This window comes from Pelophylax lessonae, assembly GCF_965119305.1.
Source record: "Pelophylax lessonae genome assembly, chromosome: 6".
NCBI lineage: Eukaryota > Metazoa > Chordata > Amphibia > Anura > Ranidae > Pelophylax > Pelophylax lessonae.
This window is the reverse complement of record NC_138773.1, coordinates 68,295,137-68,322,990: the sequence shown is the minus strand read 5'-3', so window position 1 is coordinate 68,322,990 and position 27,854 is coordinate 68,295,137. Positions and strand designations below refer to the sequence as shown.

Here is a 27,854-nt window from a genome sequence, read left to right as displayed (position 1 = left end):
CATGAACTTTAATGTAATCCCAGTCTTAGCCCATAGGGTTCAGTATTGAGTTGGCCCGCCCTTTGCAGCTATAACAGCTTCAACTCTTCTGGGAAGGCTGTCCACAAGGTTTAGGAGTGTCTATGGGAAGGTTTGACCATTCTTCCAGAAGCGCATTTGTGAGGTCAGACACTTATGTTGGATGAGAAGTCCTGGCTCGCAGTCTCCACTCTAATTCATCCCAAAGGTGTTCTATCGGGTTGAGGTCAGGACTCTGTGCAGGCCAGTCAAGTTCCTCCACCCCAAACTCACTCATCCATGTCTTTATGAACCTTGGACTGTGCACGGGTCCAAATCATTTGGTGGAGGGGGGATTATGGTGTGGGGTTGCTTTTCAGGGGTTGGGCTTGGCCCCTTAGTTCCAGTGAAGGGAACTCTTAAGGCATCAGCATACCAAGACATTTTGGACAATTTCATGCTCCCAACTTTGTGGGAACAGTTTGAGGATGGCCCCTTTCTGTTCCAACACGACTGCGCACCAGTGCACAAAACAAAGACCATAAAGACATGGATAAAAGTTAATGTGCGTATAAAGGCAGGTGTCCCAATACTTCTGGTAATTTGGTAGGTGTATCTTTTAAAAAAATCCATTACGATTCTTGCATTACTAATTAAACTCAATCAAAGGATCCAAGGGCTGTGTTGATAAAGTATGTACACTGGAGTATTTTATTATGGAAAGCAGACATACTCTTAATGCCAGTTGTTCTAAATACATCCATATTTCCATCTGACAAGAATTCACAACCCAACAACCAACAAGTTATTGAAGAGAGTGAAATTATAATTAGTCAGAAATAAAATATGGTTTAGATATAATGTATTTTCCTCTTAGGAGATCTGATGTTGGTATATTAGCTGCAATCATAGAACCACTTGAAGGTAACTCTATGACAGTAGGATTTATGGAATGTAGATACAGTTTGAATATGATATAACTAAACACTATGTATATTTCTCTTAGGAGGTCTGATGTGTCTTATTAGCTTTCTGAATCTTGTAGCATGGGCGTGTTTGGTGTTTAATTGCTGGGGGTTTTTTTTTATACAGTCGTATAAACTCTTATTATTGTAGCACTGTCCCCATAGGGCTTGCTGTGTGATGACTTCTTTGACCTCCTCTGATTACCTGCAGAGAGTCACTTAGGGTACAGTTCACTCATCCATCCTTACTCCCAATGGCTCAATAAACAGTCCAGGGGTTTTGGTTTTATATTTATTGTGAAAGTTGGATGGGAGAAGGGAATAGTGGGGTACTCCAACTTTAGCTATATACAGTAGATAAGGTCAACTCTCACTTGGCCTCACCAGGTTACTTGTGGAAGCAGTCACACTGCTTTAACCATACTGCCACTTGTATGGATGAATTAGGTCTTCTTGCTCTCTCTAGCAGCAGATTTGTTGCAACACATTATATTCAGGACACTCTCTAGCATCCCTTGACTGACACCCATCCACTGACTCTTCCACAGAAGGGGTGGCCCTCTCAGGTCAGGCCCCATGACACAGATCTGTACTTACTGTAGGCAGAATCAGATCCTCTCCAGTGTCCAGTCAGCTCTGCAGGATATCTGGGTTCAGCTCCTATCTGACTCTCCAGCCCTCAGGTCAACCACCTGAGGCCGCATGGCAGCTTCTACAGAGGAGGGACAGCCGCCCCCTCCCTCTGGGACCCCACTCTCCAGCTGAAAGACCCCGAGCACATGTGCCCTTGGCATTTTTACAGTATCCCAGCATGCACTAAGGCACTTTCCTCCCACGGGGGCTGTGCTAAATGCTTGTCACCAGGGCTGTGCTAAATGGGTTGGGCTTGGCCCCTTAGTTCCAGTGAAGGGGACTCTTAAGGTGTCAGCATACCAAGACATTTTGGACAATTTCATGCTGCCAACTTTGTGGGAATAGTTTGAAGATGGCTCCTTCTTGTTCCAACATGACTGCGTACCAGTGCACAAAGAAAGGTCCAAAAAGACATGGATGAGCGAGTTTGGGAGGAGGAACCTGACTGGCCTGACCTCAACCTGATAGAACACCTTTGGGATGATTTAGAGCCCAGATTGCAAGCCAGGCCTTCTCTTCCACATTAATGCCTGACCTCACAAATGCGCTTCTTGAAGAATGGTCAAACATTCCCATAGACACACTCCTAAACCTTGTGGACAGCCTTCCCAGAAGAATTGAAGCTGTTATAGTTGCAAAGGGTGGGGCAACTCAATATTGAACCCTATGGACTAAGACTGGGATGCCATTAAAGTTCATGGTGCATGTAATATAGTGTATATTGGAATTAGATTTTTTTTTTTTTTATGTTACTAATGGAGGCGATCAGTGATTTATAATGGCACTGTGATAGTGTGGTGGGAAATCTGACACTTACTGACGCTGGGGGAACTGGCTAACTGCCACTGACATCACCAGTGACATTAATACATTAATCAGTGATAATACTACACACTTTCACTGTACTAATGACATTGGCTGGGAAGGGGTTGACATCTACGGTGATCAAGGGGTTAAATGTGTGCCTAACTATGTGCAATGTGTGTAATATGTGCTGATTTTACTAGGAGATCTCTCAGTTTCTCATTCCTGCTTTGCAGAGATAAGAAACAGAGAGATCGCTCCCTCTATACAGAGCTCTGTCTTGCTTGTCAACACAGAGATCTGGGCTGTGATTGGACACTGCTGGTTAGCAGGTCCCTGCTGTAAATCATTGGCCAGCAGGATTTGCTGACATGCTCACCACTGTATACAATCACAGCATGTGCCGGGGGGGGGGGGGCACGTACCCCAAACCTGGAAGTAGGCAGTGACCTACAGGTACGTCGCTTTTGCCTACACCGCCCGCTTGCCCACATTACATTGTGGGCGGGCAGTTGGGAAGTGGTTGAGCTAAGGTTCACACTGAGGCCATTTTGAAATCAAGCCAGCATCTCAGTCCGACTTGGGGGGGATTTCACAGACATCTGTGCGGGTTCCTGCACAGATGTCTGTGGAAATCGCCCCACCCCCCAAATCACCAAAAGTAGTACAGAAAGTACTTTCGGCAATCGGTGCAGCGCTGAAAAGTCGGCATGTCAAATCAGACCAATGTGAACGTGGGCTAAAGCCCAACTTTAAGTTAGAAAAAACTCCCAGTCCCCACCCCAAGCTGGAAGAGGACTGGCAACCAGAGATTGAGGGGGATATGTAGTGCCGCACTGAAGCATAGAGAGAGGTGAGTACCTAACACTTAAAAACTTGTTTTTTTTTTTTTAACAGAGGAAGATGTTTTTTTTTTTTTTAACAGAGGAAGATGTTTTTTTTTAACCACTTGCCGACCGCCGCACGACTATTTACTGTGGCGGTCAGCCCCTCACACGCAAAGCGACGTAGTACTAGCGATCGTCCGTTACACCGGAAGAGAGGCAGGCGGCTCATGTAAACACAGCCGCCTGTCATTCTTCCCTGTGTAAGAATGGAGATCACACGGTTCTACTATGGAGGACCGTTGATCTCTGTTCTTACACCAGTAGCCATGTCCAATCACAGTTAGAAACACGCCCCTCGGACACACTTAACCCCTCCCTCTCCAATACAGTTAACTCCTTCACTGCCAGTGTAATTTTACAGTAACAGTGCATATGTATAGCACTGATTACTGCAATAATGTCACTGGTAACCCCAAAAGTGTCAAAAATGTCAGTCAAGGGTCCAATCTGTCCACCCCAATGTCGCAGTCCCGCAAAAAAAATCGCAGATCGCCGCCATTACTCGTTAAAAAAAAAAAACAAAAATGACAAAAATCTTTCCCCCTTGTTAGTAAACGCGATAACGTTTGCGCAAACCAATCAAAATACGCTTTTTGCAATTTTCTTTTTACCAAACATATGTAGCATAAAACAAATTGGCCAAAAATGTTAAAAAATTTAGATTTTTTACATTTTTTTGGGAATTTCATATAAAAAAATGTGAAAAATATTGTTTTTTTGTGTATTTTTGCAAAATTGTCGCTCTTTTTTTGTTTATAGCGCATGATCAAAAAATCGCACAGGTGATCAAATACCACCAAAAGAAAGCTCTGTTTGTGGGAAAAAAAGGACGTCAATTTCGTTTAGGTACAGCTTCGCACGACCGCGCAATTGGCCGAATCGCAAAATAGGCCCTGGTCAGGAAGGGGGTAAAATCTTCCAGGGCTTAAGTGATTAAATAAAAAAAGTGCAGTTCTGCTTTCTAAAGAACCTCTCATCACAAGCATCCTTGGTGCTGAAAGTCTGGTGCATGCTCTCCTGTAGTGTGGACAGATCCCTCTCTGCTCTCTTCCAGGAACAGGGTGGGCTGTAATGTCCTGCTTACATGCATGCAAGTTAGTCCTGGCTTCATGGTCTGTGCCCTTATGTTTACCATAGACATGTGAGTTTCTAGCAATCGAAAACATGAGGCTTGTTAACACTAGGGATGCACCGATCTGATATTCGGATCGGATATCGGCGCCGATATGGCCATTTTAGATGGATCGGGGGATCGGTAACATTGACCGATCCACTGGCCGATCCGTTTTTGCTAAGTAACGGCTCAGCCATCCCTTACTTGGTGTAGTAGTATGGGATGGAAGCCACTACTTTCTGTATAGGTCCGGTGTTCCGTGAGAATTACCTACCCCGTGAGAAAAACCTACCCTCGTCACTTCCTGCCAGGAACAGCTGAGCAGCGCAGCAGTGCGCATGCTCACAGCCACGGATACCTAATGGAACAGATGAGGAGATGACTAGTGCGCATGCACGGAGGGTATGAAATGATCACGGCAGTGTGTGTAACGCGGCGGTTACATTAAAACAGCTGTGCTGCAATATGAGTCATCTCCGCTCCTGTCCCTGGCACTTCCCTGATCTGGGTTAGTAAATATAAAAGCGGCGGCGGGTGTATGAAATCCAAATGAACGGAGATCTCGGCTCCGTGATTTATCTTTTCATACACCCGCCGCCGCTTTTATATTTACTAGCCCAGATCAGGGAAGTGACAGGTAAAGGAGTGGAGATGACTCATATTTCAGCCGAGCTGTTTTAATGTAACCGCCGCGTTACACACACTGCCGTGATCATTTCATACCCTCCGTGCATGCGCACTAGTCAGCTCCTCAGCTGTTCAATGACGTAGTGGTGACGTAGGTGCACCGGAAGTGACGAGGGTATGCATTTCTCACGGGTAGGTTTTTTTCACGGAACACCGGCTCACAGGCGGAGTGATGTCAGATGCACTCTGCCTGTGAATGGAGGAGCCGTACACATGAAGCAGCGGCTTTGCTCTGTACTGCAGCCGCTTGCTTTGTGTGTAGCTCCGGATCGGTTCCGGTATCGGCGATTTCACAACGCCAGATATCGGTATCGGTATCGGGTCCAAAAAAGTCGGATCGGTGCATCCCTATTTAATACATAACAGGTTTCCTTTAATTACCCCAAATAATTGTTCATACGTAAAATGTACTTCTAAAAAGGACAGAGTTTATTGATTAAACTGAATTCTTATATTTGTGCTTATTTGCAGTCATTATGGCTATTAAGATCTTCTTCCCCACCTGCTGTTCGGGAGCAGAGAATGGTCTTCTGATTGGACGCTGGCTGGCAGAGCACAGGTCTGCTGTAGTACTGGCCACGATGCATTTTCCTTTTATCCCAGCCAATGTGAGGCGCTATCTGAGCCAGATGGAGAAGAAGACCGGGCTGAGCCTCTCTGTAATAGGGACGTGGAGCCACAGCAAGAAGGACAAGGACAAGGATGAGATGATGGATAATTTTCTGGGAGAGCTGGGCAGTATCTTCAGTCACCAGCCCTGGCTGCGGATCGCTCGGGAGGCAACTAGCAAGTTCTGGGATTGCAAGTTAGAGAGGATGGAAGGCGAAGAGCCAGAGGATGTGATCTTGGTGTACTATGACCAGAGGAAGCTGATGCTGTCCGAGTTACACTCTACTTCTGAATATTCCGAGATCACTGCTGTGTTTAATACTGTGGCCAAACACCAGCCACTCTTTGCCAAGGACAAGTATGATGAGGGGCCATTGAACCTAACGCACTGGCAGTCTGAAGGGGTGGAGGCCAGTATTATTGTGGAACTGAGCAAGCAGGCGTCTGTGCCATTGTGTGCCGGCATCTCCTTTTTTGTCTCACTGATCACCAGCATATGTAATCTCAGGTAAGAGGCGAGTTCTAATGGACTTCAGAGGTTCTGGCATAGTAAAAGGCCTTGTTGAGGGTCTGGTAGGGCTAATGCCACATAACATGAACACAAATGTTTGTGGCACTCCTCATACCAAGAGCAGCAGTCTGATGTGGCCCAATGCTTGTTAGAATAGTGTTGGCCAATGATATACGCCATTTACTACAGTGATGGCAGTCACTTAATACCCTAGTTAAAACGGAGAACAATATGGAGCCTCTGGTGTCCTGTGGTTTGCTCTTAATACTGCAGAGAACATCAAAGGAGGACTTGTCACATTACTTTAACAGGTCATGTGATAGGCTTTTCTCTGCAGTTTCCTCCACCACCTTTATTTAAAGGAATGGGACTTCACATGCATCATAGCCAAGAGCAAGTGCAGGGCAAAGTACATTTATAAAGTACTAGGGATTTTTTTTAAGAAAAGCAGTAATTAAGTTAAGCTGCTTTATAATTCTTCCCAGTTCCCACTAAAGCTGGCCATACCTGGATCGATATTCGGCCAGTTCAGAGGGACCGGCCAAATTTCGATCAATGTTTGGGGAGGCTTATTGTACCCAAGTCAATCGACTTTGGTACAACCAGCCTGCCAGATTTTTCTACATGCATTTCGTGCCAGCTGCTACTGGCAGTAATCATTGTATTCTGCCGGCCTAGAAAGGCTTCCCATACCCCACCGCAGGTAGAATACAGTAGTGCTGCGGAAGGCATTCCCCCAACAACACTGGTTGTGTTGATGGTGGAATCAAGCGATTTTCGGTGGAAGGAAAAAAAATTGATTAATCTATGACTTGTTTAAGGCCCCATTTACACTTGCAAATGGGATCGTTATTGATTACATATGGGAGACCCAGCAGGGGTTTCCATTAATTAGCTGCTGGAGGCAGCCCCAATTAAAAAGAAAGGGAAGGCTGACCGCTACACGCTTACTTGTAATTGCTCATGGAGAGATTGCCTGCGAGTGATCAGCCCTGGTGGTGGATCTGTCACTGCTGGGTCTCCCGCATGCAATCACGGGACAGCCCCATTCGCAAATATAAGTAGGGGCCTTACAGTAAGGCTCCATGCACACAGGGCGTCATAAAAACGAGCTTCAAAGCTGTTTCTTGACGCCAGGAAAAAGCAGCTGTAAAAACGTGCTTTCAGTAGCTTTTTCCATTTGCGTTATTGCACGTTTGGCCACGTAGCTTTTAGCAGCGTTTTTTCTGCCTCCATTCAAAATCAATGGTTCCCTATGTGAGCCTATTGATTTGAATGGAAGTCGCATCGCAAGTCGGATCAGGATGATCCGACTTGCGGTGCGACTTGCGCTGTGAGAATCTTTAGGGGGAACTTCACGCCAAAATGGGAAAAAAACCGACGTGGGGTTCCCCCCCAGGTTCCAAACCAGACCTTTCGGGTCTGGTATGGAATTTGAGGGTAGCTCCACACCGAAAAAACGGCGTGGGGTCCCCCCCAAAATCCATACCAGACCCTTATCCGAGCATGCAGCCCGGCAGGCCAGGAAAGGGGAGGGGACGAGCGAGCGGCCCCACCCCCCCTGGACCATACCAGGCCACACGCCCTCAATATGGGGGGGGGGTGTGGGTGCTTTGGGGCAGGGGGGGCTCTGCACCCCCCACCTCAAAGCACCTTGCCCCCATGTTGATGAGGACAAGAGCCTCATCCCCACAACCCTGGCCGGTGGTTGTGGGGGTCTGCGGGCAGGGGGCTCACCGGAATCTGGAAGCCCACTTTAACAAGGGTGGCCCCCCCCAGATCCCGGACCCCCTCCCTCTGTGAATGGGTATGGGGTACATTGTACCCCTACCCATTCACCCCATAAAAGGCAGTGTATGTAAATAATGACAGGAGACGTTTTAAAACGTTTATTAAAAATCTTCATCCGGTCTTCTCTCCCCTTCTGCTCTTTTGCCTCCTCTGGTCTTCTTCTTTCTCCGGTCCTCCTCCGACGCTGTCCCCGGTGATTATGCCGGTCTCCGGTCTCTGCAGCTTATTATATAGCCATTAGGGGGTGGGGCCTCCCGATGACGTCACAGAGAGGCCACGCCCCTAATGGCTATATAATAAGCTGCAGAGACTGACATAATCAACGGGGACAGCGTCGGAGGAGGACCGGAGAAGGAAGAAGACCAGAGGAGGCAAAAGAGCAGAAGAGCGGAGGGGAGAAGACCGGATGAAGATTTTTAATAAACTTTTCAAAACGTCTCCTGTCATTATTTACATACACTGCCTTTTATGGGGTGAATGGGTAGGGGGTACAGTGTACCCCCTAACCATTCAGATAGGGAGGGGGTCCAGGATCTGGGGGGGCCCCCTGCCCGCAGACCCCCACAACCACCGGCCAGGGTTCTGGGGATGAGGCCCTTGTCCTCATCAACATGGGGGCAAGGTGCTTTGAGGTGGGGGGTGCAGAGCCCCCCCTGCCCCAAAGCACCCACACCCCCCCATGTTGAGGGCGTGTGGCCTGGTATGGTCCAGGGGGGGTGGGGCCGCTCGCTCGTCCCCTCCCCTTTCCTGGCCTGCCAGGCTGCATGCTCGGATAAGGGTCTGGTATGGATTTTGGGGGGGACTCCGCCGTTTTTTTCCCCATTTTGGCGTGGAGTTCCCCCTCAAGATTCTCACAGCGCAAGTCGCACCGCAAGTCGGATCATCCTGATCCGACTTGCGGTGCGACTTCCATTCAAATCAATAGGCTCACATAGGGAACCATTGATTTTGAATGGAAGAAAAAAAACGTATAACGTGGCTTAACGCACGTTAAGCAATGTTATTCAGCCTTTAGCAGCGTCAGAAGTTTTTACAGCTTGACGCTGCAGCTCCAGAAGGCACAGTTCCTGGGTTTTTTTTGGAGCTGTAAAACGCCTATGCCACTTGGAGCTCCTAAAAGCTCTATGTGTGCATGAGGCCATAGAATAACATGGATGGGCGTTCTGCAGCTGCAAAAAAAAAAGGTCTGACGCTGCTAACAGCAGCTCCAAAAACATCCAGTGTGCATGAGGCCTAATAGTGGCTGTCAGTAGCTGGTCTTGTGCCTGTTATGACTGATTTCTGACTTATGAATTGTGTGAATACAGGAAAATGTATATTGTCTTTATCAACTAGTCAGCTTTCAGTTGTCATTTTACTGTCCATGATTTGAAATTTAAATAAGAATTCCGATTGGATGCTGAGAGCAAAAATACATTTCCTTGTTCACACTTTTGTTTTTTATAGAAAAGCACCTAACCAAAACCTCAGTATGGTTGTATGACTGCAATGATTACTGGATTTGGTCAAAGATAACTGCCTTTTGTTTATCCTAAGTGGTAGAAGAGGAAAATAAATGTAAAGTGGTTGTAAACTCTTACATATACCCAGTGAAGTGACTGGCCTCAGGCAATGAACTGAGGTGAAACAAATCCTTCTACATAAGTTGTATCTGTTTATCTGCAGTTGTCTCTTCTTTACATCCATTCAAAGTAAAGAGTTCATAAAGCTTGTCTGAGCTGACAGAAAAAAGGCGACGGAGAGGTGAATTTACACTCTGCAGAGCTCAGAGAGGAGAGGTCTGAGAGCTGATTGGAAGGAAGATACACCCCCCCCCCAGAGCTAAGCCTGTCATCGTGTTGGGGGGTCCCTCCCCTGTCACCTTTTTTTTTCTTGGTGTCAGGAAAACTTGTCAGACGTGATTCATGCTGATAGCAGAAGAATGGGGCAGCAGGCAGAAATTACACTTAATGCTCTAGATTGAGACAAGTACACACTATAGTTAAAGTTGGTTGTATGGCCTTTGTGTGCCCTCCCCCACAGTCTACTCCCCCACTGACTATCAGTACTTGCAGGTTTATTCACTAAGACTGTACAGAAAGCAGTAATGGTGTGCAAAGTGCGGTAAACCAGAGCATCCAATCAGACATGATTTGCTGTTAGCGAAAAAGGGTTGCTATTGGATGCTGAATTTTGAATATCTGCTCTGTTAAATCCTTATTGATTAGAGAAATCCACAATAGACTAATTATATCATAACTGTCCTCCCATGGAAATTTAGGACAAACAATGCTCCTAGTGGAAGAATACGTTGGGCTTTGTCACTATAGAGAGCTTGTTTCTGGCAGGACAGCTAATGAGAGCACTTATCTGCTCAGGAGGCATTGCTTCCTCATTGGCAAGAATGATGCAGAACCTTGCTCGCCCTTGAGGGGAGAGAAGGTATAGGAAGATTTGGGTGTCTTGTGTAACTTTTTACTTGGATATATCCAGACCTGGGTGAGGCTTAGTGTAGACAGGAGTGCAGGAAGCACTGAAGCTCTGCAGATTTGGGAAGGCCCTGTTCACACCTGAGCGTTTTTCAGCCCATAAAATCTGTGAAAATCCAAAACGCCCAAAAATCAAAATCCCATTCATTTCAATGGCCCCTGTTCACATCTAAGTGTTTGGCCCCTGAAGCAAAACGCCTGTAGCTCAAAAAAGTACAGGAGCTTTTTTTTGGGCTGATCAAGAGCTGTTCTGGTCCCATAGGAATGCATTAAAACGCTGTTATCGGCATTTCACGGGCGTTTTTCAAACACACAGGTGTTCTCCACCCCTTTTTAACCGCTTGCCGACCGCCGCACGACTATTTACTGCGGTGGTGAGCCCCTCACAGGTAGAGAATGTAGTACTACATCGCTAGCCTGTGAGGGTCTAGGGAGTGAGCGCGTGGCCCCCCCACGCGTGTGACCGGCGGACCCGATGTCGCCTGTCATTCTCCCTTGTGTAGAAACAGTGATCATACGGTTCTACTATGTAGGACCGTTGATCACTGTTCCTACACCTTAAGCCACAGCCAATCACAGTTAGAATCACGCCCCTAGGGACACACATAACCCCTCCCTCTAAAAAAAAAAGTTAACCCCTTCACTGCCAGTGTAATTTTACAGTAACAGTGCATATGCATAGCACTGATTACTGTAGAAATGTCACTGGTAACCCCAAAAGTGTCAAAAATGTCAGTCAAAGGTCCGATCTGTCCACCACAATGTCGCAGTCCTGCAAATAAAAAAAAAATCGCCGATCGCCGCCATTATGCGTTAAAAAAAACAACAAAAATGACAAAAATCTTTCCCTTTGTTAGTAAACGCGATAACTTTTCTGCTAACCAATCAAAAAACGCTTTTTGCGATTTTTTTTTTTTTTTTTTTTTTTTTTTTTTTTTTTTTACCAAACATATGTAGCATAAAACAAATTGGCTGAAAATGTTAAAAAAATTTGATTTTTACAATTTTTTGGGGGGAATTTCATATAAAAAAAATGTGAAAAATATTGTTATTTTTGCAAAATTGATGCTCTTTTTTTGTTTATAGCGCATGATCAAAAAATCGCACAGGTGATCAAATACCACCAAAAGAAAGCTCTGTTTGTGGGAAAAAAAGGACGTCAAATTTGTTTAGGTACAGCGTCGCACAACCGCGCAATTGTCCATTAAAGTCACGCAGTGCCAAATCGCAAAAAAAACCCTGGTCGGAATGGGGGTAAAATCTTCCGGGGCTTAAGTGGTTAACACATCCATTTTTTAACATAAATCAAAACACCTGCAAAAATGCCCCAAAAAACGCTCAACAAATGCCAGAAAAACGCCCAAAAAACCCTCGATAAAAAAAACGCCCAAATAACGCCTGAAAACGATACGCTCAGGTGTGAATGCAGCCGAAGAGCTGTGCCAATACTGTGGGTAGCAATTCTGCCATGTACATGGGAACTTCCAAATACAGAGTGATGTGGTGGTCACACATCTCCTCAGACACTGACACTTCACTTCCGGGTCGAAGGTGGAGTGGGAGGTGTGCGCGTTCGAAGCATGCGTGCTTCTTCTTCCAGGAGCCACCAGCACAGCCGGAACCAGGGAAGATTCCCCGGATCCCCGCTGCTCGTCCTCCCACTGGAGTGGATCAACCCTTTACATGCCGGTTTATCATACCCATCCTGTGAGTTTGCATTTGTCTGTTGTTATTAAACACATCTTTTATACTGCACTTAGATGGCGCTGTTCTCCTTTCTCTTTTGTTGTACATTTCCACAGAGTTCCTTCTAGCTCTTATCAGAGCCTGCAGCCTTCTACAGCCATTATTTCTCCATTGTCCAGCAATCAGCCCACGCTTGAACCCTATGGACATTTTTAACCTGAACTTACTCCTGCATATGCCTTCCTCTTCTCAGCCTATAGAACGCTTATGTTTTTGTTGTTTGTGTTCAACCACTTGTGGGTACTGGAGTAAAATAAGACCTGGCTTCGCTCCCCGTATGGGCCACCAAAAATAAAATAAGACCTGGCTTTATACGATGCAGTACATTTCAAGTTCACTTACAGGTACACCTTTGTTGTCTTATTAATAACTTGAATCCTCCTCTACTGCAGGGTTCTCAGCGGGAAGCCGCTTTCTTTCCTGTGGAACAAGATGTCTACTTGTGAACAGCTGGGGAGACGTTTGGAAAACCTCAGACTGATCAGCAGCTCAGAGAAAGCCCAAGACCATGCGACTTTCATGAGGTATCTGTTACTTACTTTCCTGCTTTGTGCTCTCAGTGTCTGCTTTTCACATCTGCCAGCCTCCTGTGTCCTCATTGCCTTTCTTTTTTCTTTTCATGATCAATAAATGCATAACTATGTATGATATAATGCTGGATTTACCCTTTCCTGATTGTGCTGGCAGTCATGAACACAGTTACTTACAAAATAATCCAAAAGCTGCTCCCCTGCGTTTAGGTGATAAACTTAGAGGCGTACAGATCATGTATTCTTCATCAGTGCCAGTGGCCTTGCTGCCCCCCGCAGGACAATGGGTATCCTTATGGACTGCAAAACAACAACAAGAAAAGGGCGCACCAACCGAGCGCATTACTAAATTACATTTTAATTTAGGAATAAAAATAACAAGTGTTATACTCACAAATGCACGGCATGTATATACACATTATAGCAAGTTAGAACAATTACCTTCTGGTCTGCTGTAGTCTGCTGTAGTGTGGAAAGACCAGGCAACGTCCGTAATGGCTGACGCATTTCAAGGGAGAACCCTCTTCATCAGGGCCAAAGTAGTGAATACTAAGCATCCTTTTTGACTCTGAGGAAGAGGGTTCTCCCTTGAAACTCATCAGCCATTACGGATTTTGCCTGGTCTTCCCACACTTTTGGCTGCATATACATGCTGTGCGTTTGTGAGTATAACACTTGTTTTTTTTATTCCTAAATCATTTTTTTTTTTGGGGTAATGAGCTAGGACGGTGCGCCCTTTTCTTGTTGTTGTGTTACGCAGTTACTCACACCAGACTTGATAGATGCAAAGAACTATGAAATAATTTTTTCCCTTAAAGATAAGAATTGTAGAACATAGTACATATAGAATCATGTCACTTTAAAAAGAGAGAGTTTCAGGAATTATGTTTGAATTTGATTGCAGGAGGTAAGTGTAAAGTTAAAAATGAATTCCAGGTATAGATATTTAATACATAGTTACATTAGTCCAGCTTGGCTGGTCCCCTAGTAAGCTAGAAATCACCCAAAAAGATACCGCGACTCCAGTAATCGCCACTGTTTGCCAGGTCCTTTGCCAAGCAGCCTTGCATTGTGAACACAGGAGGTTGGGCACTCAGCATGGGCACCGTTCAGAGAATGCTGTTCAGTTTTGGAATGAATGCAAAGGATTCTCTGATTTGACAAGGTTGCGATTGGTACGTCACCCCCTTTACCTCTCCTTCTCAAATCGGAGAATGCTTTGTGTTATTTCCAGCTTCCAGGGGGGTTTTCCAGGTATTGTATATACATGGTTACATTGGTCTAAGCTGCTCAATGTAACTATGTATACAACATTCATACCTAGAATTCTTCTTTAATGATTACATCAATTACACTTCCATATAGTGAACTTGGTGTTGAGTTGTTCACTTTAAGGTCAACACAGAGGACAAGGGGGCATTCTTTACGTCTAGAGGAAAACAGATTTCGTCTCCAAATACGGAAAGGTTTCTTCACAGTAAGAGATGTGAAAATGTGGAATAGACTCCCTCCAGAGGTGGTTCTGGCCAGCTCACTAGATTGCGTTAAAAAAGGCCTGGATTCTTTCCTAGGTGTAGATAATGTAAATGGGTACTAAAAAATTTTTTAGGTAAAGTTGATCCAGGGAATATCCGATTGCCTCTCGGGGGATCAGGAAGGAATGTTTTCCCATGCTGTAGCAAATTGGATCATGCTTTGCTGGGGTTTTTCGCCTTCCTCTGGATCAACTGCGGGTATAGGATTGTGTATATGGGATTGTATGGTTGGGTTTTCAATACTGTTTTTTTGGTTGAACCAGATGGACTTGTGTCTTTTTTCAACCTGACTAACTATGTAACTTACCTTGGTGTCTTCTTTTCCTAGATGCAGCTCTCCCAAAGCTGGGACTGCAGCACCAAAAGCTCAGTGATTACATTCTCTGTCTACTTTCTGTCCCTGTAGTTTTCTAAATGGAGTTAGTTGCAGCAATGGTGGTCCTACAGACTTCCAATGGAAGGGGTTAATTTCATTAACAAAAAAAACAGAGACCAGAAGTAGAGGGTGCAAGGACCAAAAGCTTTGAGTTAAGAGTTCACTGAGCTCTGATCCCAGTTTTAGGAAAGCTGTAACTTGGAAAGCACAGCATGGGGTCTATGTGTAACCAAAGTATTTACCAATACACTGGGGTCGATTTACTAAAACTTGGGAGTGCAAAATCGACTGCAGCTCTGCATAGAAACCGATCGACTTTCATTTTTTTTGTAAAAGCTTAACTGAACAAGCTGAAGTTAGAAGCTGATTGGCTACCATGCACAGCTGTCCCAGATTTTGCACTCTTCAGTTTAATTAAATCAACTCCAAAGTGTTTTTTTTGATAGAACAGGGAAGGATTAGATCATCTGTCAGGAATTGGTATTTCTCTTACGTCCTCCGACAGTCGCCGCCTCTTCATATTCGTCACATATGGGGTATTAGACTTTGCTCCGAAGGAGTAGCTAGGCAACAGAATATGTTAACAATAAAGCTTTTAACATATCCCACCCTCAAGGGGTGGTCCCCTCAGTCAATACCCTCCTACTTCCTGCAACCATATCTCAGTTTTAATGTCTAGCTTGTCAGGAGTGGCTGGTTCTCTCTGTGCTGGGACTTTCTGTCCCAGACTCTTTCTTCTTTTTAAAATTTTGTTTGAGTTTTTCTCTCTACCTTTACTTAGCTGTTATTTTGTCAGCGTTAGTTCTTCGGATGAAGAGGATCATGCGGACTGGGTCTCGGGCTGATCCCCCTGGTCGCAGGTCGTGGGTCAGTGGCTTCCCAGTCTGCCATCGAGCGTTCAGCCAGGCAACGCTCCTGGCACAGTGAACGACCCATCCCTGTTCGGTGCAGGGATGATTGGTGAGGTGGCTACCTCACTGGACGCTGTGCGGTTTTCTTAACCCCCCTTGTGTGCGTCTTGAATGCGACTCTCCCTGCCTCATGTGAAGCGGCTTGTTCGCCTGTGCGGGTCCCCCACGCCATGTGAGGTAAGTGTATCTATGTGGGGACCTGTCTGTCTGGGGGGGTGTCAGTCTGGGACTGTGTAACCTGCCTCTATTCACACTGCTTGTCTCCCTATCTCTCGGCTGCATGCTGTGGGCTGCAGGGGGGGGGGGGGGGGAGCTGTGTGACACTGTGTGTGTCAGTCTGGTCAGTGTGAGAAGCTGTGTGCTGTGGGGCATGTTTTTTTGGCATGTTTGGGCATATACAGCGATCGCTGCGGCGATCTGACATGTATTCTGATATTGGAATGTAATGTGTGTTTTAATGCACTGTGGAGCGGCGATTTCGGCGCCAAACGACGCCATTTTGCCTACACTCGCTCCGGCCGCATGGTTTACATGCATGGCGGCCATTTTCTTGTAGCCTCCATAGGCTTACATAGAGCGCCCTGGCAGCATCACTTCCTCTTTCCAGGAACACCGATCGAGGCAGCAGCAGCGGCGAGGGTCTCCTCAGGTTTTATCCTTCTGTTCTTGCTATCCATTGCCTGTGTTCAGTTTGCATATTCCCTGTGGGGGTCTCATTGTGCTTGAGTGTGGTGCGGTGGGCTGCGCTTGCCGCGCTTGCTTAAAAGGGGCAGTTAACCCTTGGTTGTCTGGCATTACAGGGGCAATGGATTCTCAGGAGGGCAAATTTCCTACAGTATTGGTGGAAAGCCAGGGGACCGCTGTTTCCCCCCCAGGGGGGGATTTAGCCACTATTGTGGCTGGCCTTGCTGCTCAGGTGCAAATGCTGGTGGCTGCTCAATCTACTAAAAGGCCCAGAGTTGCTCTTTCCTCTGATTCTGAGGGTGAAGGTGATGGGGCTGTTATGGCGGGGGCCTCCTTATCGGGGTCCCGCTCCTCTCTTGATCTAGTGGGGTCTGAGGTGGAGGCTGAAGTTGAGGGGGTTGATAATTCTCCCCCTGGCTCGCCTGAAGAGCTTGCAATCATGGATGAGTTGATTGCTTCCATTAAGCAAACGCTGCGTTTGCAGGACGAAGTGTGTCCCCCCGCTGCCTTGGCGGCTTATGGGACGCAGAGGAAACGCAGGACGCCGCAGGTTTTTCCCTGCAATGCTGATTTTCAGCGCGCTGTTAAGGATCAATGGCGCGATCTGCGCAAACCTTTTGCGGTACCAAGTAAATTCAAGCTGCGTTATCCTTTTTCGCCTGCCACTGATGAAAGGTGGTGTGTGCCTCCACCAGTGGATCATGCAATTGCGGTTTTGAACAAAGCCACTGCGATTCCTGCAGAGGGTTCCCCTGTTTTCCGTGATGCCACGGATAGGAGACTGGAGTCTCTTGCCCGTCATACTTATTCTGTTACGGGTTCTATGCTTAAGGCTCTGTTTGCTTCTCTCATGGCGGCCCAGGCGATCGCAAGTTGGACGCAGATGCTTAGGCGCGTCCTAGTGGCCGATTCGGCCTCGCCGGCGACCCTGGATATGGTGGATCAGATCCACCAGGGTGTCATGTATCTGTGTGATGCGGACCTGGACCTGATTCCGTTGGCTGCACGTGTGCACAGCGTGGCGGTGTTGTCTCGTCGCCTGGTTTGGTTAAAATGTTGGTCGGTGGACCAATCTTCACGTAAGACCTTAGCCAATCTGCCTTATGATGGGTCTCGCCTTTTTGGGGAGTCCCTGGATGTGTTGATTAAGGGGATCACCGGGGGTAAGAGCACTCTCTTGCCCCATTTCCCCAAGGCTAAGGGGGCTTCTGGGAAGAAGCATGCTAATTTTCGGCCCCCTCAGGGGTCCTTTCGTGCCTTTCGGCCGCACTACAAGGGCAAACCGTTCAAAGGTCATGGCTCTCAGAAGAAGCCCTGGTCTGGTAAACAGAAGTCCGGCCAATCCGGACCTGCAGCCCATAACCGTTCGGCCTGAAGGGGCGCCCTCACCCAGTTTTGGGGTGGGGGGACGCTTGCTCGGTTTTATTCAGCCCTGGTTGGCCCGTGTGCGGGACAGATGGGTTCTGGAAATCGTTCGATCTGGTTACAAGATCGAGTTTCTCTCTCGGCCGGAGAGCAGATTTTTTCCCTCAAATCTTCAGCTGTCTCCAGAGCGCTTGCGGGACCTGCACCTGGCGGTGCGGGACCTGAGGGCTCAGGGAGTGGTGGTTCCGGTGCCTCATCGGGACAGGTTTCGGGGGTTTTTATTCCAATCTGTTCACCGTGCCCAGAAAGGAGGGCAAGGTTCGTCCGATTCTGGACTTGAAGGCTCTGAACCGCTCTGTGCGGGTTCGCAAGTTCCGCATGGAATCCCTGCGGTCGGTGGTGGCTGCCCTGGTTCCGGGGGAATTCATGGCCTCCATCGATTTGAAGGATGCGTACCTTCACATACCCATATTCGAGGGTCATCAGAGGTACCTTCGATTTGCCATTGCGGGGGATCACTACCAGTTCGTGGCGTTGCCTTTTGGTCTCGCCTCGGCTCCGCGGGTCTTCACCAAGGTGCTTGCACCGGTTATGGCATTATTGAGGGCCCAGGGCGTTTCTGTCCTGGGGTATCTGGACGACATTCTGGTTCGGTCTGCGACCAGCCAGGGTCTGGAGGAGGACCTGTCTGTCACGATGCAAACTCTGCAGGAGTTTGGTTGGACGATAAATTTTCCAAAGTCGACACTGAGTCCGTCGGTTCGTCTCCCCTATCTGGGAATGATACTGGACTCGGTGCAGGCGAAGGTCTTCCTGCCGGAAGACAAACTCAGGACTCTCCGGGAGGAAGTCAGGTCCCTCAGGGACGTTCCGAACTCGTCTCTGCGGACGTGTATGAGATGTCTGGGATTGATGGTCTCGGCCTTCGAGGCGATTCCTTTCGCCCAGTTTCACACGCGAGGTCTCCAAGCGGAGATCCTGTCCAGGTGGGACGGGCGACCTCAATCTCTGGATCTTCAAATCTCGTTGAGTCTTCGCACCAGGGAAAACCTTCTGTGGTGGCTCCAGTCCCCGTTGGTGTCCGGGGGCAAGTCGTTTCGTCCGATCTCGTGGACGGTGATCACCACGGATGCCAGCCTGTCGGGCTGGGGTGGTGTTCTGGGCGTTCTGTCCGCTCAGGGGACTTGGTCGGAGGGGGAGTCTTCCCTTCCGATCAACATTCTGGAATTGCGTGCGATAAGTCTCTGTCTTCATCGCTGGACGGACCGGCTGCAGGGTTGCCCGGTTCGGGTGCAGACGGACAATGCCACGGCGGTGGCCTACATCAACCACCAAGGGGGCACCAGGAGTGCCCGAGCGGCTCGAGAAGTGGCCGACATTCTGTCTTGGGCCGAGACTCATGTCCCGGCGATAACGGCGGTTCACATTCCGGGTGTGGAGAACTGGCAGGCGGACTATCTGAGTCGCCAGACCCTGGATCAGGGGGAATGGTCTCTCCATCCGGCTGTCTTCCAGATGTTGTGCGCGAAGTGGGGTCTTCCAGATGTGGACCTGTTCGCGTCTCGTCTCAACAACAAGGTGATGAGGTTCGTGGCAAGGACGCGCGACCCTCGGGCAGACGCGTCGGACGCTTTAGTGGCCCCGTGGCATCAGTACAGGCTGATGTACGCGTTTCCACCGATTCAGTTGCTGTCCAGGTTCCTTCGCAGGTTACATTCGGAATGCAACACGGTGATTCTTGTGGCACCGGACTGGCCTCGCGTACCGCAGACCTCGTGAATCTGGCGGTCGACGCCCCGTGGCGTCTGCCTCTTCAAGACGATCTACTGTCTCAAGGACCGATATACCATCCTGCTTTACAGTCGCTGGCTTTGACGGCCTGGCTGTTGAGACCGAGGTCCTGAAGGAGAGGGGTCTCTCTCCGGAGGTCGTTCATACTTTAATCAACGCGAGGAAGTCTTCCTCGGGGAAGGTTTACTACCGTACTTGGAAGGCCTATTTTGCCTGGTGTGAGTCCAGGGGGTTTTCACCCCGCACGTACTCGGTGTCCCGTGTGCTGTCTTTCCTTCAAACGGGTGTTGATCAGCGTTTGGCGCTGGCTACGATAAAGGGTCAGGTGTCTGCTCTGGCCGTTCTGTTTCAACGTCCCGTGGCTTCCAACCCATTGGTTGGCACCTTTGTTCAGGGTGTGCGGCATCTGGTTCCCCCGAGGCGGGATCCTCTGCCCCCTTGGGACTTGAATCTCGTTCTATCTGTGTTACAACGTGCTCCTTTTGAACAGATCAGGGAGATCTCGTTGTCTATGTTGTCCAAAAAGGTCGCCTTTTTGGTGGCGATCACTTCGGCTCGCAGAGTGTCGGAGCTGGCGGCTTTGTCCTGCAAGTCTCCGTACCTGGTTATTCATTTGGATAAGGTGGTCTTGCGACCTAATCCTTCTTTTCTTCCGAAACGAGTTTCGGAATTCCATCTTAATGAGGATATTGTCTTGCCTTCGTTGTGCACGAAGCCTAAACATCCAAAGGAGGTGAGATTGCACTCTCTGGATGTTGTTCGGGCGATTAGGGTTTACCTTAAATCGACTGAGTCTTTTCGAAAGACGGACTCCTTGTTTGTTCTTCCAGAGGGTCCTCGGAAGGGCATGGCGGCTTCGGCCTCTACCATCGCCAAATGGATCAGGCAGACCATTGAACAGGCCTATGCTTTGCAGGGGAAGGTTCCCCCTGTGCCTGTGAAGGCGCACTCTACTAGATCTCTGAGTACGTCTTGGGCCTGTCGTCATGGGGCTTCTGTAGCCCAGGTGTGTAAGGCGGCGACTTGGTCGACCGTGCACACTTTCACAAAATTCTACAAAGTAGATGTTCAGGCATCGGCGGATGCTTCCTTTGGCCGCAAGGTTCTTAGTGCGGCTGTTCCCTAGGGTCCCTTGTTGGGGACTCCTGGCTGTTGGGATAAGTTTTGTATCCCCTGGTTTTTTGTCTTTTCCTGGGTTGTTGCTCCTGTTGAGCACTTGTTTTTTGCTGTTGCCCAGCTGGTTTCCTACCTTTGGTAAGGTTCCTTCTTTGATGCGGAGACTGCGTTGCCTTTCGGCGCGGATGCGTTTCCCACCCCTCATGTTTGCACTGCTTTGGGACGTCCCCATATGTGACGAATATGAAGAGGCGGCGACTGTCGGAGGACGTAAGAGAAAACGGAATTTTTGTAAAATCTTACCTGTAAAATTCCTTTCTCTGAGTCCTCCGACAGTCGCCGCCCCCGCCCCTCTTTTGGGGTTTGATTGTATACTCTACTGCTATTCCACTAAAACTGAGATATGGTTGCAGGAAGTAGGAGGGTATTGACTGAGGGGACCACCCCTTGAGGGTGGGATATGTTAAAAGCTTTATTGTTAACATATTCTGTTGCCTAGCTACTCCTTCGGAGCAAAGTCTAATACCCCATATGTGACGAATATGAAGAGGCGGCGACTGACGGAGGACTCAGAGAAAGGAATTTTACAGGTAAGATTTTACAAAAATTCAGTTTTTCCCCTCACTTCCGCTAGGTTTACACCTATGCTTGTGGCTGCGGGTGCGGGAACGGCATCTGTTCCCGCACCCACAGCCAAATCGCGCTGCTCTTGGTGGCGCACAGGGCTGCCGTTCATTTTGAATGGCATGCCCACACATCTCATCCCACAGTGCGTTTGCAGATGCGGGACTACAGGGAAATCACATGGTCAAAAAGACCATGTGATTTCCCCAAGGCCACATTTTTTTTTTTTTTTTTTGCAAAAACGCAGACACAGCAGCCCATTCATTTGAATGGGCTTCCATGCCCGTGCAAACGTGGGCCACAAAAACGCTAAGGTGTGAACCTAGTGTTCCTGTCCTGCTAAAAATGTTTTACTAGACAGGAATTGAGGGGAATCCTCCAACGGTAATACAGACAAAAATAAAAATACTTTTTAGTAGAAGTAGAGTAAGGTAAGGCTGGAACCCCTGTCAGATTTTATATATATATATATATATATTCCTGCTGCAGATTTTTCTTCTGTCTGGTAAGACCAATTTTAGAAAGTAATGCTTCTTTCACATGGTCCGCCTCCGTAGGCGGAGCCATGCTGCTCAGCAGGGGGATCAATACACAGATCCCCGCTGAGCAGGCAGGTGACAGCTCCCTCTCCGCACACAGAGCGGAGAGGGAGGTGTCCGAGCCCCATGCATCTCTATGGGGGAATCGGATGAGAGCGGAACGCCTGTCCGCTGTCATCTGATTCGATCCCCTGGATGGATGGAAAATAGAGTTTCCATCCGTCCAGATTTCACGGACAGGATCGGATTCGGATGGCAGCGGGTGTCAGCGGACATGTCTCCGCTGACATCCGCTGCCCCATAGGGATGCATGGGGGATCCGATCAGATCCGCCTAAAAAACTGACAGGCGGATCTGATCAAATCACTGATGTGAAAGGACCCCTAGGGTAAATCTCGCTAATGGAGCCATGGAGAGTAGTGAAAACCAGGCAGGGGTTCTAATCTTTCCCCACTCTATCTAAAACAAAAAAAAGTCCGGCTTACCCTACGTGTTCGCTTTTTAACACTTCCCTTCTTCTCTCTTTTTCTGACATTATCCCTGAAGCTCTCCTTTTTGAAATCTGATTTTTACATGACATAAATGAGTGGATGAAATCTTCTGCATGGAGTTATTGTGTTCATTGTTTAACTCTGTCTTTACAGAAAGGCCAGCACTTTCCTGTCGCTGTTTGTAGATGTAACGCTGGGCATTCTGTTGATGTCCTGGCTGTACCAGGGCAATCACATAGGTCAGATGGCTGATGCTCTCATCCCTGTTGCTGATGTAAGTTGATTTTTTTTCTTTTTTTAGTGCTCATGCCATGCATCATAGAATCTTCTACCACCTTCCCAAGGTATATAAAAAACACAAACCAGTAAAGCACACTACAAGATCCAGCCAAACAGACAGCAGTCTATGGTATCAGCATTGTGAGGACAAATGTTCATTCCAATACAAAAGGGTCCTTTCTTGTTGTTTGAGGTATAAAAAAATTGACTTTAGAATTACATTTCCCTCTGTACACAACAGGAGTTTCTAAACTTTTGTGCAGAAGACAATTTTTGAGGCCAGAGAAAGCAGTGACAAGCTGCTCTGAAGTTCAGATTGCCTGCTGCCTCCAGGTTCACTCTCTACTTTTGTGACAGGGCTCAGGCCTAGAAATTGTCTCTCAGGCACCAACCACTGCATTATGGGAGGGTAGGGGAGAATGTCACAACTGACACAACCTGGAATAGTTGCGATTTAAACTGGGTGGCAGCAGAAATTGGGGCTGTGGGCAGCACTGCCGAAGGTGAAGGCACTGGATGGTGCCTAGCACACAGATAGGAGAGGTCATGTTTTTAATTGACAGTTTTGCTGTAAAATTGTGGCTTTTGGATATCTTATTCAGACCGTGCTATTTATTTATGTAGTTTAGGGATTTCTACATAATATTGCTCCAAAGAGGCCTAATGCAGAACTTCTATGACAATACCAACCTGATACAAATAATGTTCTTTAGCAAGGAACATACATGCCACATTAATAATTATGCTACCCAAATCAGTGTTTGCTGTAAATTACCTTCAACATGTTGTTGGAGGCAATTTTCCATGTTCCTGTTTCTTCTTGCTGGAGACTGCCATTTTGCTGAAACCCAGAGCCCCTGAGCAGCAGCAAATCTGTAAGCTGTCTGTAGATTTGCTTCCACATTTTCGACACAGTGCTGAAAAATAGAAAGTAACTGAGCATGTAGCTCCAAGAAAGATGTAGCTTTCAACTCCAGAATCCCATGAAAATCTTTATTTGCTACATAAAGGTCAAGATTAAAAACAGCTGACGCATATGGGCATACAGCCTTGTTCACAGCATCAGCAACTGAGCATGTGCAGAGCAGGATGAGACAGTGTATTACTGGATTTTAAAAAGTATTGGTTCTTTTAATGTTTTTACATTGCTATACTTGTAAAAGGGGCCAGCCTTAGGTGATCTAGCAGGACTTAATGTTCTGACTAAAGATCACTTTAAAGGAAAAGTGTGGCCAAAGCTCTTTTGGCTATTCTTCTCCTGGGGATCACAAGAGTGCAGTTTGTTCTGCACTCCTGTGACCCGTAGGAGTGGCAGTTGGTTCAGCCTTTCAGCAAGCTGCTGAGAATCTGAGTCAGCCGCTGCCGCTCCTGCCCCTCCACAGCTCAGCGCTACAGTGAGCACTGGAGGGGCAAAGCAGAGAGCCAGGGACTGACAGTCACCAGCTCTCTGCTTATGGAACACTGAGAACTGAGTAATCAGCGGTCTTTGATTGCTTAGTTCTCAGTCTTAGAGCTGGCATGGGACAGATGCCACATTGATGCACCAAGGTGAGTATAATTTTTTTTTTTTCTTTTTTAAACAGGTTGTAAACTCGTACAACTTTTTATTTTTTTTTTTGAAACCTGAAAGGCAAACACATAATGAGCTAGTATGCATCGCATACTAGCTCATTATGAAATACTTACCTTAGAACGAGCCCCCGCCGTGCCGCCCACTCATCTGTATGACGGGCGACATGTCCAGTCGCCCGTCTTCCGGGATCGCGGCATCCGGCCATCTGATTGGCCGGAGCCACGGTGACGTCACTCCCGCGCAGGCGCGCGGGAGCCGACAGTCACGGCACGGGGCTCTGAAGAAACGGCACCAGCGGCCGTTCCTTCAGAGCGCATGCGCCAGTGACGTCACTGGCTGCATGTAAGGTAAATATCTCCTAAACGGTACATGTTTAGGAGATATTTACAGTACCTATAGGTAAGCCTTATCATAGGCTTACCTATAGGTAAAAGTGTCAGAGGAGGGTTTACTTCCTCTTTAACCCATACTTCTCTTTAATATGCAATGTTGTATTTTAGAATTTTTGTGATTTAGTATAGTATATTTGGATCACTGTGGGAGATCCATTTTGGTCCTAAGCCTGGGCTATATACAGGCTGTGATTTAGTCCCAGGCCCTCCTGACACACCCTCTTTCCAGCAATCACAAAGTCAACTGCCAAAAGTGTCTAATGCTTGCTGAAATTCTAGCACTTGACAGAGGATGGGGCTTATTCCTGAACTCATTAAAACCTGGGGCCCTATATACAGGCTGGGCTTTTCTGGGATTGATTTGAAGGATAACATTGGCACCTGTAAGACCCACAAGGTGATGCATGTCAGCACTGTTGTACTTTTAAATATTTTAGGCTTAATTTAAAGGAAACCCGTGTTGAGAAAATGATGAAGTCTGCCATTGCTGTCCTCCTTCTGAAAAAGCTAGTTGCTTGCCAGTTGTGCTGATTGTCTCATTTCAGTATTTTGAGTGAATGACCTGGAACAGGCATACTGCCAGTAAAGGCAACGTGACTGTCATTGGCTTAGGAAGCATTGAAGACATTCGATCAACAAGATAGCATGTTCATCAGGAGCAAGACAGCAGTAAGCAGAAAACGGCGCCTACAAAGTGTAGCATATACAGCCCCACCATACGCCCAGCCGGCTATTATTACCTGTTCCAAGATGGCCCCTTCAGAGCCTGATGAAGGAGCACGCATGCTCGGAACGCGTGCTCTTCCTGCCTTCTCAGCTGTCTGATCTGACGTCACCCATGCCTCTGCACAGACCCGGGCGCCGTGGAAACACCATCGCTTGCTTGAAGACACTGGCAGCCATCGGCGCATCGTCACAGCAGCCTCCATCATCCTTCACTAGTCCAGAGAGATACTGCAGACGACCTGTTAAACTTACAATGCTGGCTTATCTTTAATCCTTGTGAGTGTGTTACCTTTTTTAAACCCTCATTAAAGCGGAGTTCCGGCCTCAAAATCGATAAAATCGATTTTGGGCCATCCGCTTGCTGAGGGCAACCTGAAAAAGAAATGGATACTAGAGATTTTTATTTTTTTGTTTACTTACCTTATTATAGAAGAAAAATATACTCACCTTCCTTCCACTTCCTCTCTCTGTGGCAGCGGCCCGCGCCATCACTTCCTGCTTGCATTGATTCCTGGGAGCTGAACGTCATCGCTCCCAGGAATCAATGCGCCTGCACCGGCCCCGCTCATCACTTCCAGTGCAGGCGCGTTATTCCCTGCTGAACAGCTTCTGTGCATGCCCAGAAACTGTGCAGGGATGCTGCGCCTGCATCGGAAGTGACAAGCGGGGCCGGTGCAGTGCATTGTGGGACTCCGACGTCACGGAAGAGGACGCTGCGGCTTCAGCTGCCCACACCTGAGATGGCAGCGCTGGAGACGAAGTTTTCATGGTAAGTATTTCTTCTTACAGGTAAGTGCGACCCGGGACAGTTCAGAGGCTATCCATTATGGAATGTACTAGCCCTGACTGTCCCGGGGGTATTTTTAGCTCAAATTGACTCCCGAGGCCGGAACGCCGCTTTAAAGTGTATATGCTACACTTAGTAGGCGCTGCTTTCTGCTTTCTCCTTTCATATAGAGCCTCTCCTCGCTCCTGCTGGCAGCCACTAAGTACAGCCTTGCTCATTTGGACTATTATCATTATTGTTATTCAATAACTGTTTTGGACCTTTCTGTAATCAGTCTCATCCCCAACAGTTGTCTATATTATATACCAGCAGCCCTGTCTATACTAGTAGATCACCATAATATATTGTTATTTGTTTGCAAGACAGCAGTGGCAGCCCCAAGACTTACTCACATCCCAGGTTTTCTTACAGCAAAGGTTGACTTTTCCAGTGTTTACTATTTTACATTTGTGTACTCTGTAATGAGTTTTATTATATTGCTTTTTATTTAGCGAATAGCTCTAGAGCTCCAGGAGCTGCTGCAGTGGCTGATGGGAGCTCCCGCTGGGCTGAAGATGAATCGAGCCTTGGATGAGGTGCTGGGAAGATTCTTTATGTATCACATCCACCTGTGGATAAGTAAGTTTGTAAAAGATCCCAAAAGATCAAAAAGTTTTCCTTATAAGAAAGCACTCTTCCTGTCAGTTCTAGACTCAGTTTTACTTCTGTCTTGTTTCTTTCTACACCATTTACAATATGATCTAACATTTCATCAGGTATTTTCTGTAGCGAAATATTAGTAAAAGAATACACAGGCTGCTACTTGTGACTTGCTTGTTCACACCACTTGCCAGCTAGCACACTGCCAATGAATAATCTGATACCCCTGAAAGTCTGTGTACCTTGGCTCTAATGCTTGACCTCATTTTACTGTTTACAGGTTACATCCGCCTGATGTCTCCCTTCATTGAAGTGATTCTCTGGTACATCGGCCTGTCTGCTTGTCTGGGTTTGACCGTAGCTCTGTCCATCCTTTCTGACATCATTGCCCTCCTGACCTTCCACATCTACTGCTTCTATGTATACGGTGCCAGGTAGGAACACACTGGGGTGCATAAAAAGCCACGATAAATTCTCTGCATGTGCCGGTTTTTATTGTGCAGCATTACAATCTTGGGTATTGTGCGGGCAAGCCAATGGCATCCTAAAAGCCAATGATGTCATTGGTTGATAAAAACAATGTTAGGTGCCTGCACAACATCTTGTTTGCCCCTCCCTTTAAGCACTGGGTTCAAGCTAGCTGGGTGAGGAAGAGGAATGCTGGAATATTAGTCAGTTCCAGTGTGCAAAGCTTTGTAAGGATAAATCACCTCTAATGTTGGGTGTCCTGAGTATGAATGCCATGAGAGCAATATACTGCTGCTAGTTTTTACTTTTTTTTTTTTTTTAATGCTAGTAATCTATTTGTTATGTTGGTCTGCAGGTCAGAGAAAGCCAGAAGTCCTTCATGAATTTTCTGAGCCAGTGATACAGAGTATGCAATAGGATGGGGGCTCTCATTTTTTTTTCATCTTGAGCAGCTGGCTGCAGTGCCTATTAATTAGCTGCCACCCTCTGTAGCTCTGTCTGAAATATAGGTTGCATAGAATCATGTGACAGGATGTTGCGGTCTTGTCCAGAAGTATTACACAGCTCATGTTAATCTGGATGTGATTAGTTGTATTTAAGATTGTAAACGTCTGCAGCGCCACAAATAAAAACCACAAATTACATTATTACGAAAAAAGCATCTTGGTGTCACCTAATATCTAAAGTGCAAATAATTTCAGAATATGAACATATTCATATAAATATACAGTGCAATAAATAATTTGCAGTGCAGTAAAAAATAACTAAGGTACCTTGGTGCTCATATACATAAAGTGCAACAAAAGTCTATAAAGT

At 47.2% G+C, this 27,854-nt stretch overlaps 1 protein-coding gene across 3 annotated transcripts in view; it reads left to right on the top strand.

Annotated features, from left to right (window-relative positions):
• PIGQ (phosphatidylinositol glycan anchor biosynthesis class Q) overlaps positions 1-27,854 on the top strand; it is a 59,117-nt gene that overhangs the window by 11,639 nt on the left and 19,624 nt on the right. For all 3 annotated transcript variants that reach the window (XM_082261078.1, XM_082261077.1, XM_082261076.1), the window contains exons 2-6: positions 5,559-6,204; positions 12,605-12,736; positions 22,328-22,448; positions 26,423-26,549; positions 26,851-27,004. In XM_082261078.1, the coding sequence (XP_082117204.1) occupies positions 5,564-6,204; positions 12,605-12,736; positions 22,328-22,448; positions 26,423-26,549; positions 26,851-27,004 (1,175 nt within the window). In that variant the 5' untranslated portion in view covers positions 5,559-5,563. The remainder of the gene's footprint in view (positions 1-5,558; positions 6,205-12,604; positions 12,737-22,327; positions 22,449-26,422; positions 26,550-26,850; positions 27,005-27,854) is intronic.